This window comes from Rhinatrema bivittatum, chromosome 18 (genome assembly GCF_901001135.1).
Source record: "Rhinatrema bivittatum chromosome 18, aRhiBiv1.1, whole genome shotgun sequence".
NCBI lineage: Eukaryota > Metazoa > Chordata > Amphibia > Gymnophiona > Rhinatrematidae > Rhinatrema > Rhinatrema bivittatum.
In genome coordinates this window covers 44,612,574-44,626,729 of record NC_042632.1, presented here as the reverse complement: position 1 = coordinate 44,626,729, position 14,156 = coordinate 44,612,574, and the positions used below count along the sequence as shown (strand labels likewise).

The 14,156-nt window shown below is 43.2% G+C and overlaps 2 protein-coding genes across 11 annotated transcripts in view; one reads left to right on the top strand and one right to left on the bottom strand.

Annotated features, from left to right (window-relative positions):
- The window catches only part of HNRNPAB (heterogeneous nuclear ribonucleoprotein A/B), a 37,572-nt gene that overhangs the window by 7,636 nt on the left and 15,780 nt on the right, over positions 1 to 14,156 (top strand). For 6 of the 8 annotated variants that reach the window (XM_029583513.1, XM_029583512.1, XM_029583511.1 and 3 more), the window contains 6 exons: positions 1,647 to 1,815; positions 1,899 to 2,057; positions 2,940 to 3,071; positions 4,492 to 4,618; positions 4,818 to 4,973; positions 5,060 to 5,729. In XM_029583513.1, the coding sequence (XP_029439373.1) occupies positions 1,647 to 1,815; positions 1,899 to 2,057; positions 2,940 to 3,071; positions 4,492 to 4,618; positions 4,818 to 4,973; positions 5,060 to 5,127 (811 nt within the window). In that variant the 3' untranslated portion in view covers positions 5,128 to 5,729. Of the gene's footprint in view, positions 1 to 1,646; positions 1,816 to 1,898; positions 2,058 to 2,939; positions 3,072 to 4,491; positions 4,619 to 4,817; positions 4,974 to 5,059; positions 5,730 to 14,156 lie in introns of those variants that run through there. The other 2 variants (XM_029583508.1, XM_029583509.1) reach the window with 2 other exon arrangements.
- The window catches only part of LOC115079726 (5-phosphohydroxy-L-lysine phospho-lyase-like), a 42,651-nt gene continuing 35,060 nt past the window's right edge, over positions 6,566 to 14,156 (bottom strand). For all 3 annotated transcript variants that reach the window (XM_029583507.1, XM_029583505.1, XM_029583506.1), the window contains one exon: positions 6,566 to 7,983. The gene's annotated coding sequence lies outside the window, so the exon portion shown is untranslated. The remainder of the gene's footprint in view (positions 7,984 to 14,156) is intronic.

Below are 14,156 nucleotides of genomic sequence, written 5' to 3'. Positions count from 1 at the left end.
GCCACTATAATTATGCACACTTTGGCAAAGTGTGCATAGTGTTATAGTCTTTATATATTTTTAGCTGCATACTATCAGTAAATGTATTCAAATGTGCAGAATTCTGAAATATAGTAAATGTTAATTGTCACTCATATTGTATCTGAGGGGGCTTTGTCAATCACTTTGCAATCTGTAGCCTAATCCCCCCAAGGTTTGAATTGTCTTTCTGTATGAGACTAGCACTAGGTACAAAATGCTGCTTTACCTTTTGAGGAACCATGTGCAGCTGATGTGAGTCAGATGTATTGGGACAACACTTGGACAATGTTCTACTCTTGCAATGTTTTTTTTTTTTGTGGTTTTTTTCCTGTATAGCTTAGAATTGTATGCTGGGTACCACTTAATTAGTGCTTGCTAGAGTTCTGAGTTCATACAGCAGTGCTTTGTGGAAATTTCTCTTGTCCTCAGTTGTCCCAATATGAGACCCCTGGTGATTTACAGCTCTGTATATATTATACTAGCCATCTGGGAACCACTTTGTGCAGTGGGCTGAATTCCCTTTTGTCACATTGTCATACATGATACATCTGTCTTAATGCATAGCAAACCTGAGGCATTACCCAAACTTGCTAATTGCTGTCATCACAAAGCTACAAAAGGTGGAACTCTTGCAGCATATTATCATACACATAGTCTGTTTAAGAGCAGGCTGGATGCAATTAATAGGGCAGTGACAGTCTCTGAAAAGGCAGTGACCTTTGTGGAATACCAATACAAAACCTCTAGTCTACTGACCTAACTACCTATCTTGAATAAAAGCCATAAGTTTCACACCATTGAATTCTTATTGGTATGTCAACGGTGAAGATACCAACTGTGAATCGATTCTAATTATATAGCTAATTTAGACTGGGCTTTTTATTTATTTTTGTAGTCTGCCTTGGGGCCATTCTTTAAACAGCAAAAAAACACTATCAAATGTGTATTAAAAAAAAAAATCTTATCCCCCATTTTTGTGATTTGCCCAGAAATGAGCAATTTTAAATAAAGATATTTTATACATGGAATGTGCTAAAAAAGAGTACATAAGTTGTTTCTACAGAAACAGTGGTTTCTTAATTCTTTTTCCATGTACCCTTGAGCTGTTGACTTGCTGGAAGTATTATGTAATTGCTAAGTGGTTTTCATGTATACTTGTAAGGTCCAGTATTGATGTTGCCTCTTAGTCATTTTGGGCAGAATACTAAAAATCTAGTGTAAGAACTCTTAAGTTTTCATATCTTGTAGTTGATCAGTAATGTGAAAGTGATGGTTGCTGATGACAGCTGTCAATTTTAACTGTTTGATTTTGGGTGGTGTTCTTTGATTTGCTGGAATAGCCTGACTCCCCAATAGGCTGTGTACATATGGCAGGTTTTCTCCCTAATTAGTTTTTTTGGGTCTATATCAGCTGTCCAATGTAATTGAATTTAGAATTAATTCAGTAGCAGATCATATACTATAACTTATAGGATGCAGCCCCACTTCTACAGAAAACACTTTGTACTTGGTGTTTCACTTTGGTTACAAATTTTTAATTTCTGCCTTTTTTACAGTAAAAAGATCTTAACATACTCCAGAGACTGCAGATTAAAATTTAAATATTTCCTTTTGTACAATTTCAGGAAAATGTTTGTTGGTGGCCTCAGTTGGGACACGAGCAAAAAAGATTTGAAAGATTATTTCTCTAAATTTGGTGAAGTAGTGGATTGTACTATCAAGATGGACCCCAACACAGGAAGGTCCAGAGGTTTTGGATTTATTCTCTTTAAAGAAGCTGCGAGTGTTGACAAGGTAAATGGCTGGTCATGAACATATAGGGACAGTGGATGCAGTTTAACATAGCAAAGGTTTTGTGATAATGCATATTCCAATAGGTATTGGAGCAGAAAGAGCACCGGTTAGATGGAAGACTGATTGACCCCAAAAAGGCTATGGCAATGAAAAAGGACCCTGTGAAGAAAATCTTTGTTGGAGGACTTAACCCAGAAGCCACAGAGGAAAAGATCCGTGAATACTTTGGAGATTTTGGAGAGGTTGGTTAAATCTCTTTTGAAAATAGTGTGACATAGACCAAAATGGCCCATTTAGGTTTGTAACTGCTGCTTTTTATGTAGGTTATTCCCATACATTGTACTGTGAAAACTAATATAGGTTAGTGCTATATTCTTAGGTACTTTCATTTTCAGTTTTTACTTTTTCCTGGGTATTTGTTATAACAAATCAGTGGAAAAATGACTTTTCCACTGACTTTTCTCCTGTGATGATTGTAATACTGATTTTTTTTTTTATTATAACATTTTAAATTCACAGATAAAATAAACAAAGGTCCCTACCTATTTCGTATTAAGATAAGTGCCACTTAAAACCAAACAAGGATAGTTAGAGGCAGTAGGTACCCATCTCAAACACTCACACTAGAAAGTTTCTTTGGAAGAGTGCCATGCCTGCTTGAATGGATTCTCTGCTCTAGCCTTCATTGTTATCTGACCTACACCACATCAACTTCGGTGCTCCAGTAAACATTAGACATGACAGTTACTTAAAGCAATCTGGAGCAAGAATCCAAAGCAGATATTTATGTTCAACTCAAGTATAACACACCATTATATTATGAGTTTGAAAGTAGATATCAACAAGATACCAACTTACATATTGCAGTTTATATAAACTTCTATTCAGGCAATGAATACACATTTTATGTATTAATATTTATAAACTGCTTTCCAGATAAAAATCACCCAAAGTGATGTACAAAAATTGCATAAGAAACGTAAAATAATTGTATAACAGACCATAATACAAAATAAAACAGACAAACGTATTGAGAGATCTATGGCCAGGTATAGGCCAAATTTTATGTGGACAAATGTGTGGTACAAATTATTGAATTTACATTATCTTTATAAATATTTCAGATTGAAGCTATTGAACTGCCAATGGACCCAAAGACCAACAAGAGGAGAGGTTTTGTGTTCATCACTTTCAAGGAAGAAGATCCTGTCAAGAAGATCCTCGAAAAAAAATTCCATAATGTTAGCGGTAGCAAGGTATTGAACTTAACTTTATTTAATCAGATATGTCATTTTAAAATAATGTAGCCATGCTGGGTTCAATTCATGGGCCCAAATTTTGCCTGGGATGGTGGGCTGGCAATGCTGTTGCAACAATGTTCATAGCCCTTTGGTGGTGGTGGGGTTCTACTCATTGCACTGTGGGGCAGTAGCTGGCCAGATTTTTAGGGTGCACGCATGCTGTGTTTCAGAGGGAGCTGTGATCCCAGGACAAAGGTCATCCCTGCAGTGGGTAGGGAGGGGATTATGAAATGGGACAGGAGTGGTCAGCTGTGGTCCTGAAGAGCCACAGAGATCTGCTTTTCAGGATATCCACAATGAATATGCAGGCAGTGAGTTTGTATGCAAATCTTGTGTATATATGCATATTGTGAACAGCTTGAAAACCAGACCTTTGTCTCATTTTTAACTGGAGTTTGCCATCCTGACATGGGGGAAAATCCCTGGCTCGTTGTGCATGAAGGCTTATGATGCTATAGCCTGCCCTAATAGAAGCTGGCACTCTGAGCTGGAAGAAGTACTGTGCCAAAATCCCCTGTAGCTGTTTTTGAGAACTAAAAGGACCTCCTTGACAATGGGGAGAAAAAAAGAGCAATTGAACAGTTTCTTTACACTTCCAAAACTAGATCAATGAACAGCTATAATGTTTGGTTCAACTAAAAAGTTTTAGTTAAACCAGTAATTTACCCATGTACCCTGCAGTCAGGTTTGAACAGCTAGTGAACATTTGTTGTATGATTAACACTGTTAAACCTTTCCCCATATGTTAATGGGAATGTCTTCATGTAATGTTAAAGGACACAGGTTTGGATTTTTATCACTGGATAAGTAATTTTGAAAAGTAAGATTGCTACGATGACATGACAGTTAAAATCTTCAGAGGAATGTATGTGCCCACTTCGTGTATTAGGAAAATTGGCCTTAAACCCTCAGAACAGGAAAATGCCAGCCACTGTACATTTTGTCTTTGCTGTACAGTATAATAGAAAGCAGGTGTAGTGCTTTTTAATTATTTTTAGGTAGATATTTTCAAAGGGGTATGTACAGAATGTTTTGGCATGTGTAGTTGGCTTCTCTATTTAAAGTTGTGCAGTTGCTTAGTTACAATTACATTTCTCATTATAAAGCAAGGAATTTAAACTATTAAACTGTCTTCAGGAGAATGGATAAGTTTAATGTTGATCCAAATATTGAAACATTTGAGGATGTAACCATATTGATGTTTAAACAGAGATCATGTCTAGTATAAGTTGATTGAACTAACTCGCATGCCATGACATTATCTCAAATGATGGCTGGTTCCATGTTTTAAAATTGTAATTTAAAGCATTAATTGATCTTATTTGATTGTACCATGACTTATATAGTAACGGGAGATCTCCCTTTGTTCTTTTAGTGTGAAATTAAAGTAGCACAGCCAAAGGAAGTTTATCAGCAACAGCAGTATGGTGGTGGCAGCAGCAGAGGCAGTGCTTTTGGAGGCAGAGGCCGAGGTGGAAGAGGTGGAGGTGGTGGTAAGCTAGGTCTGTATCCAAAAATACCAGTGTTAAAGACCTAGCTACTCCATGCTTTGTCTCTCCAGATGTCCAAGCATACATAAAACCTAAATTAATAGCCTGTTTGTTTGTGTTTTAAATGGGGTAATTTGTAACAGAATAGCTTCAGGTCTGACTGTACAAACTAGAATTGTACTAAAATGACCTTTTGTGGCTTTCTTTGTAGCTCAAAGCCAAAATTGGAATCAAGGTTACGGCAACTATTGGAGCCAGGGCTATGGGAATCAAGGATATGGCTATGGGCAGCAGGGCTATGGTGGCTATGGAGGCTATGACTATTCTGGCTATGGGTATTATGGATATGGACCAGGATATGATTACAGTAAGTAAAAATGAGACTGTGTACTTGGATCTGTCAGCAGATCACATGCAGCAGTAGACTGATGCCGTATGCTGCTATTGTTGCAGGTCAGGGCAGTGCAGCTTATGGAAAGACTCCAAGACGTGGCCATCAGAATAACTACAAGCCATATTGAACAAAACTTATTCAGGTATGCAGTGGGCATGCTCAGTATTTTAGAGAACTGCACAGGTTTTGTAAACCCTGCTATTCTGGATATTGAAATTATGTACCAAATCTAAATTTGTACAAATTTTATGGCCTGTCTAAAATATGCATCATTGTAAAAAGAAAAGCTCCTTGGAAACATTTTCTAAGTGTTAATTACAGCTGTATGTCATAGGCTGTGTGTGGTGTATAAATGCCAGTCTTGCAAGGAAGATATTAATTAATGATTTTATTACTAGGTTAAACTGAAACAGATTTTGAGGGTCTGCTTAAAGCTGCAGCTCTGCATCTAGGGACTGCCTCTTCTTGGAATTAAGTATGGACTCTGCATTACTCCAGTTGTACAGATTGAAATGCATCTTAGGGAACCAGTGTCACTTTTCCACCTTTTTTATTTTGTATTGTTTTGTGTCATACATTTCCTGTAATGGAAGTGTTAATTTTACTGTACTTTTTGGTACCTTTTTGGAATCTAATGTATTGTAAGGTATTTTACATGTGTTCTGATTCACCATAACATGGATATTGAAGCTATCCTAGCTTTTGAAATAAAAAAAAAATTGAATTTGAGTATCTGGTGTGATTTGGCATCATTGCATCCGTTGTGTCTGAGACTGTTAGTTTGGTGTAGCATTTTGCCTTATAAGCATTAGTCATTTTGGCTTCATCCATTTAGCAATTTTTTTTTTTTTTACTTATTTAGTTATGTTACTTATTGTAGTCTTGCGCCAGGACTCTGCTTAAAATGTATGCTAAGTGTGAACGAGACTTGATTTGAGAGATAAGTGACATTTAAATATATATCTTACAAAAAATGAACATAAAAGAACCATGAGGCTCTACAATAGATTTACCATCTTGCTTGCACATACCAACTTTGAATTCTGTGTTAGTACTGCTGCGTTCTCACTTGCTTCCTTTTTTTGGTGAGGCCATTAAGTAAATTCAGCTTACAACTGTTGGACTTGCAGTATTTTGAAGTAATTGACATGATTTAACAAAATACTTTTATAGCTGAACTTTCATGTACCAAGTTTTTTTTTTTTTTTTTCTTCCTTTTCCCTTCCTGCTGATGCCTATGTCACATTGTTTCTAACTGAGCAAGGGGAGGAAGCAGAATGATTTGCTTTAATGTACATGTAATGTACATATTGAAGAAAACACAAATGCCACACACAGCCTGATTCAGTAAGCTGCTGTCTCAGACACAGAATTGGCAGCGGGGGGGGGGGGGCTAGAGGAGGGGAAGCCTTAATGAATCCTGCTCTAAGAGTGACAAAGATGTTAGGCCTTATGTGCACTGGTTACTACATGGAAGCTGAGACATATAAAGTATCAGACTTAGCAGCTGCCCTGCTTTGCTTTTGGTCCAGTTGAATATGGAGAAATAAGGGCCAACAAACAACTTAAGTGATGCTTTTATTGGATTAACAATACATCTGTGATTAGCTTAATAAAACTGAGCTTAGAGCTCAAACACCTGAAAATAATACTATTGTCGCACTTAGCGTTTGCTGCTGTAGACAAATTTCTAAAATGGGAAATGAGTTAGTGCAACTTCTGCAGAATCTCTGCACCTGTGATTTCTAAATAGTATATGTACTGCTTTTTAAAGTAAAGGCTAGTTTAATATCCCATGTTCAGATATAGGTGTGCAAAATTTTAAGTACCCATATTCAAATTTCATGTTTCCTAAGAATATCTAGGCAAACAGAAGCTGACACAACCACTACATGGTACAGTTACATGACATCTTTCTGCAATTTTAATGCAAAACTACAATTTTATACCTCTTGTAATGTGAAGCTACAAATGACCTGTTTCTAAGACATGTAGGTGAATCTCATATGCAAAAAGGGGGGAAATCAAGTAATACATTTTGCTGATTTTAATAGATTTGAAAATAAAGTGAATGTGCAAATGTTTGGACACTTTCATTCAGTACTCTAATGCTTCCTTTGGTAGAAATAGCTTCCATATTTTTCCTATAGCCAGCTAAGATGCTCTTGCTTTTGGAATTTTTTTTTTTTTTTTTTTAAATCAAAATTTTATAGGCTGCCTAGACACAGTATAGGTGGTTTGCATAATTTTGCATACATAATAGCTACATCAAATGTTCAGTAAAACAGAACAAAGTAGTCACAATGGTCTTCTTAAACAAAAAAAGCTGCAATGGCATTCAGTCATCAAAAGCTTGATGAAAAAGATGTTTGCAGAAGCTTTTTGAGACTTGGTGACTCGGAGACAGGTGCATACCCTGTCAATGGAGGGTCCTAGCATCTTGCAATTTGTGCAACAGGGCTTGTCTGTTCCATATAGTTCCATTTCAAGTGCGGGTGTCAACTTTGGGCACTCCTAGGGGCAAATGGCAAGGGAGGTTCTGGGCCTCGCATTCAGAGGTGGTTCGTTATTTTAAGAGGTCAAGCATTTGCGACTTGTGGGCCGGAAGTTATGCCCAATTTGGAGCTTTCAGTTTTTGTGTGGGGCTACATTTGAGCCTTTGAGGAGAGCGACACTGAAGGCTTTGACTGTGAAGCTGTAGTGTACCTGGTGGCTTTCTGTCCGGTCAGACAGGTTTTGGAGTTAGAGGCTTGTCTTGCAAGAATCCCTTTCTGCGGATTTCCCATCAGTGTTTCCTTGTGGACAGTCTTTTTGGTCTGAAGTGGTATACTCCTTTCATGTTAATATGTAGACCTTCCAGCTTTTCCAGAATGGTCTTAGGATTCCCCTAGGGGCAGGGAGCTGCATCTATTGGATGTGAGGAGAACTGTTGCATTATCTGGAGCTGTAGAAGAATAGTTTGTGCTCTGATCACCTTTTTGTCCTGTATGGGGGCAGGAAGAAGGGAGAGAAGACCTCTTAAGATTACCATTTCTGGTTGGTTGAAAGCAGCTATTTGCATGGCCTATATCTATCTGTAAGGGCTGTCAGTTCCAAGAGGGTTGAACTTGCTCTCCCCAAGATCACTAGCCACTTTTTGGTAGAATATAAGAACATGCCATACTGAGTCAACCCAAGGGTCCATCAAGCCCAGCATCCTGTTTCCAACAGTGGCCACTCCAGGCCATAAGAACCTGGCAAGTACCCAAACTAAATCTATTCTGTTACTGTTGCTAGTAATAGCAGTGGCTATTTTTTAAGTCAACTTAATAGCAGGTAATGGACTTCTCCTCCAAGAACTCAACCAATCCTTTTTTAAACACAGCTATACTAACTGCACTAACCACATCCTCTGGCAACAAATTCCAGAGTTTAATTGTGCGTTGTGTAAAAAAAGAACTTTCTCCGATTAGTTTTAAATGTTCCACATGCTGACTTCATGGAGTGCCCCCTAGTCTTTTTATGATCTGAGAATAAATAAATAAAAGATTCACATTACCTGTTCTAGACCTCTCATGATTTTAAACACCTCTATCAATATCCCCCCACCTAAGAATGTACTGAGGGGGGAATGTCTGTTACTGTCACCTCAGGAGATTTGTACTGCTGTGGTGTGGTTCTTGTTACATACTTTCACCAGATATTTCCGCATGGATGTGAGGGCGCAGGAAGAAGGGTTCTTTGGCGAGAGTGTTCTGCGAGCGGGTCTTTCGGGTTCCCACTCAGTCTAGGTGTGCTCTGGTACGTCCCACTTGTCTGGACTGATCTGGGTATGTTCAGGAAAGGAAAGTTGGTTCTTTCCTAGCGTGTAATAGATGGACGCAGGACCAATGAGTATAGTGTACTCCTGCTAGCAATTGGAGATGGATTAGATTTCAATCTGATGTCAGCCCTAGTACATATACCCCTGCAGGAAGTGCAGCTCTTCAGTATTTTCAGTCTCCATAGCAGTTAGGGACTCGAGGCACACTAGCACAGCGTTAGAGTAAATGTTACTGAAAAACCCAAATTAAGAAGAAATCTTACCTCTACAGCTGAGCCCCGCTCTCCTTCAGTGACACTCACTGGGTCCCTCCCCAGTCAAGATTTGAGGTGATTTCCACGATCCCTCGCAGGTGAGCCTCAGTCCGGCAGCAGACCTTCGGGGACCTAGCCCCCAACATCGGCTGAGGCAGCGGGTGCAACCTTGAGCGCGGCGGTGAAGGTATTTCCTCTCTCCCCCCGCAGCTGGAGACCGCCCAGAATGAAACCGCGAAGCGCTGGGACAAGGTAAGGTAGAAATCTATTTAAAAGTCTCTGGTCTCCGAAGCTTGAGGAGACGCACAGGTCGCCAGCCGGGACCAGTGCCACCGGGTTGATCGATCCTAGCAGGGCTAGACCCTAGTCATAGCAGAGGGCCCTCCCAAGTGGAGACCCTCAGAGGTGGTCGCCGTCGCCATTTTGGCCCTGTTGCTGCTCTGTCCGCAGTCTCTATCCATGTGCACAAATTCCTTGTGCGCACAACTTCGCACGCACAAGTGCTGGGTGTACAAGCGAAGCGCATAGCCACACGCTCACTGTGCTGGGTGCATAACTTCGACCCGTGCGCACTAAATCTACACGTGCATCTTCGACGCACAACTGTATTGTATGCTCACTAACCATGGCTCCACCTGAAAATAAGCTCAAAGCTAAGGGCCTTTGCCCAACATGCCACATTAGAGTTGCACAGCATGAGGAGGCCATGGGCCTGTGTATACAGTGCGAAGAGGCCCTAGGGGACCCATCTCATGGCCCTCCCCAGCCGGTACCGGACCCCAGCCCTTCGAGTGGGACCCCCCCCCCCCCTCTCAAACGGGGCTCCCCAGGGACATGGTGCCCCCTAGTCTAGACCCAGCTTCTATCTCCTGCGTGGAATTCTTCAAAGGTCAGCATACCTGAAAGAGCTTGCCATCCCAGACACAAGCGCCTCAGGGGAACCTAAGCCGAACCCACTTTTGGAGGGAATTCGTCAGACCTCCCGTCATTTCCCACTATTACAAGCCGTCCAGCAACTAATTGACCTGGAATGGGAGGCACAAGAAACCACTTTCAAAGGGGGCCGGGCTCTGGCAGCCATGTACCCTCTGGACCCTGCCGCCAAAGATATCCTGGCATGTCCGAAAGTGGATGCCATGGTCTGCGCGGTCTCTAAGCGCACTACTACCCCAGTGGAGGAAGAAGCAGCACTCAAGGATCTTAAAGACAAACGCCTGGAATCTAACAGTCCTTTGACGTCTCCGCTATGTCTTTACAGATCGTGGCCTACTGTGTGTGGTGACACGCGCCTGCTTAGCGCAGACCAGGAACACCACCCCTGGAGAAGGCCTGGAACCAGCCATATCATTTCTCGCAGATGCTGCTTCGGATCTCGTACGCACGGCAGCTAGAGGAGTCTCATCCGCATTGGGAGCAAGAAGACAAATCTGGCTCCGAACCTGGTCAGCAGACGCATCCTCCAAAACAAGACTCACAAGGATGCCTTTCAAGGGAACACTCCTGTTCAGAAGCGAACTAGAGAAACTAGCCAACAAGTGGGGCGAGTCCCCACTGCCACGGCTACCAGAGGACAGGAATAAGAGAAACCAGCAATCCTTCCCCCGGACCTCCAGGGGCAGAGGGTCACAGCTCTTCAACCCATATAGAAGCTCATATCAAGCAGCCCACCTCACAGGCTGGAGCCAGTCCTTTCGGAACAAGCATAATAAAAGGAGAGCCGGGCCCCAGCCGCACCCCACAACGAAAATCGGATGACCCATCCAAAGGAAGAAGCCATAGGGCCCTATTCTACCAAAGATGGGTCGAGAGAACTTCGGACAAGTGGGTCCTCTCCATTTGAGAAGGATATTACCTGGATTTCCACCACCTCCCTTCGGACAAGTTTGTGGAATCTCTCCCTGCCACAACCCTTCCGAGAGAATGGCAGTGAAAACAACACTGACCACATTACTAGCCTTAGAGGCTATAACACCGGTGCCTCCACAACAAACAAATACTGGTCATTCCATCTATTTTATCATTCCCAAGAAGGAAGGAACGTTCAGACCTATCCTGGACCTCAAGGCGGTCAACCGTTACCTGAAGATTCCCCACTTCTGCATGGAAACCCTACGCTCGGTAATAAGGGCGATACAACCGGGAGAGTTCCTTACCTCCCTGGATCTGTCGGAAGCCTACCTGCACATTCCGATCCATCAAGAGCATTAGCATTTTCTACGCTTCTCAATCCTGGACCGTCACTACCAGTTCCGGGTACTACCTTTCGGGTTAGCCACTGCACCCTGGACGTTTACTAATATCATAGTGGTAGTGGCAGCAACACTGAGGAAGGAAGGAATCCACATGCACCCTTATCTAGACAATTGGCTGATCAGAGCGAAATCCCCAGAGGAAAGCCACCAGGCAACCAACAGAGTCAAAACTCTACTGGAGAGCCTCGGGTGGGTGGCCAACACAAACAAGAGCTCCCTGTAGCCTTCCCAATCTCTAGAATACCTGGGAGTCCGGTTCGACACCAAACAGGACAAGGTCATCCTGACCGACAAGGAGATCAAAACTGATGACCCAGTTACGAACCCTGTTGAGCTATCCTCGCCCCACAGCATGGGATTATCTATAAGTTCTTGGCCTCATGGCATCCACACTGGAGGTAGTCCCATGGGCACGGGCTCACATGAGACCCCTACAACGCTCACTTGTATCACGATGGAATCCTCTGTCCCAGAACTACACTGTACGGCTTCAGCTTCCGGACAGAGTTTGTGCCCAACTACGATGATGGCTACAAGAAGCCCATCTGAGCCAGGGAACGAGACTATCCTCCCCAACTTGGATCCTACTCACCACGGATGCCAGCCTATGAGGATGGGGAGCACACTGCTAGGAGCTAACCGCCCAAGGGCAATGGAACAAAGAAGAGTCGGGATGGAATATCAATCGCCTAGAAGCCCGGGCAGTCAGACTAGCCTTCCTAAGGTTCAGTCACAGACTCCGAGGCAAAGCGCTCAAAGTAATGTCAGATAACGCCACAACAGTGGCCTACATCCACCGTCAGGGAGGAACCAGAAGCCAACAGGTGTCACTGGAACTAGACCCCCTAATGTCATGGGCGGAAATGAATCTTCAAGAGATTTCGGCAATTCACATTTCCTGGAAAGACAAATTTGCAGCGGACTACCTCAGCAGAGAGAGAGTCTAGATCCAGGAGAATGGAAACTGTCAACCACAGCATTCCAATTGATAGTAAACCGTTGGGGAACACCAACCATGGACCTCCTGGCAAGCCAGTCCAACACCCAAGTACCTAGTTACTTCAGCCGTAGGCAGGAACCCCAGTCCCAGGGAATCTATGCCCTGGTACAGACCTGGCCACAGGAAACTCTGTTATATGCCTTCCCACCGTGGCCCCATTGGGCACGATCATCCACAAGATAGAACACCACAGGGGGCCAGTACTTCTAGTGGCCCCGGACTGGCTAAGAAAACCATAGTACACAGACATGCGAAGACTGTTGGCAGGGAACCCCCTGCCGCCACACAGAGACCTGCTCCAATAGGGACCGATCCTCCAGGAGGATCCAGCTCGATTCTTTTATGGTCTGGCCATTGAGAAGGCTCGCCTAAAGAGGAGAGGATACTCTGGAGCAGTAAGTGACACCCTACTCCGAGCACGCAAGTTCTTCACATCCCTAACATACATAAGGATCTGGAGAGTATTCAAATCCTGGTGTGAGGACCTCTATCATATCACACTGTCCAAAATCCCTGCGATTTTGGAATTCCTACAGAATGGACTACAGAAGGGATTGTCCCTCAACTCCATCAAGGTACAGGTGGCAGCCTTGTCATGCTACGGAACCAAGAGCGAGAGCAGCAGCATAGCCTCTTTGGAACCTCAACCTGGTCCTAGATTTCCTAGCAGGAACCTCCTTCAGGCCTCTCCGTGGCCTGTCTCTCTGACTATTAACATTGAAAACAGCCTTCCTACTGGCAGTCTGTTCAGCTTGTCATATATCTGAGCTACAAGCACTGTCCTGCCAGGAGCAGTTCCTCACTCACCCTGGGAACCATCCAGTTATGCACAGTTCTGTCTTTCCTCCCCAAAGTGGTGTCTCACTTCCATCTCAACCAAACCATCTCACTACCATCACAGATGAGCATAACAATTCGGAAGAGGCTTGAAGTCTGACATTTCAAAGTCAGCAGGCTCCTAGTCCGATACCTGGAAAGATCGGAATCCGTACGAAAGACAGACCATCTATTCGTCCTCCACAGCAGAAAGAAGCAGGGGGAAACGGCCTCACGAGCAACCATAGCCCACTAGATCAAAGAAGTCATCAAGGCAGCCGACGTGGACGCAGGCAAGCCACTGCCTTTACAATTCAAGGCCCATTCTACTAGAGCCCAGGCAGTGTCCTGGGTGGAAACCAAGATGCTGTCACCCACTGAGATCTGCAGGGCAGCGACATGGTTCTCCATCCACACCTTCTCTAGGTTTTACCGCCTGGATGTTCAGGCTCGGGAGGACACAGCATTTGCAAGGGCAGTAATAAGTGGGTCATGGGCAGCCTCCCACCCGGTTCGGGAGTAGCTTTTATACATCCCATTGGTCCTGAGTCAATCTGCTACACGCTAGGAAATGGAAAATTACTTACCTGATAATTTCCTCTTCCTTAGTGTAGATAGATGGACTCAGCATCCCACCCACGGCTGCCGTTACTCATGGAATTCTCGGGGGACATCCCCGGGAGCGAGTGATTCACGGGTAAGCCATGCTTTCCTTCACCTAGGACACCCATCCTACCGGGTGTCGACTTTTCTCGGTTGAGGGCACTGGTGGTCTCCAGCTATAGCCAATTCAACCGGTTCAAATTAATTAAGTTATTCAAGTCAGTCACATATCCACAATGCTTTTCAAGGAGAATACTGAAGAGCTGCACTTCCTGCAGGGGGTATATGTACTAGGGGCTGACTTCAGATTGAAATCTGATCCGTCTCCAACTGCTATCAGGAGTACACTATGCCCATCTGTCTACACTAAGGAAAAGGACATTATCAGGTAAGCAATTTCTCCATTATCTGCTCATTTTCATTCCTGTA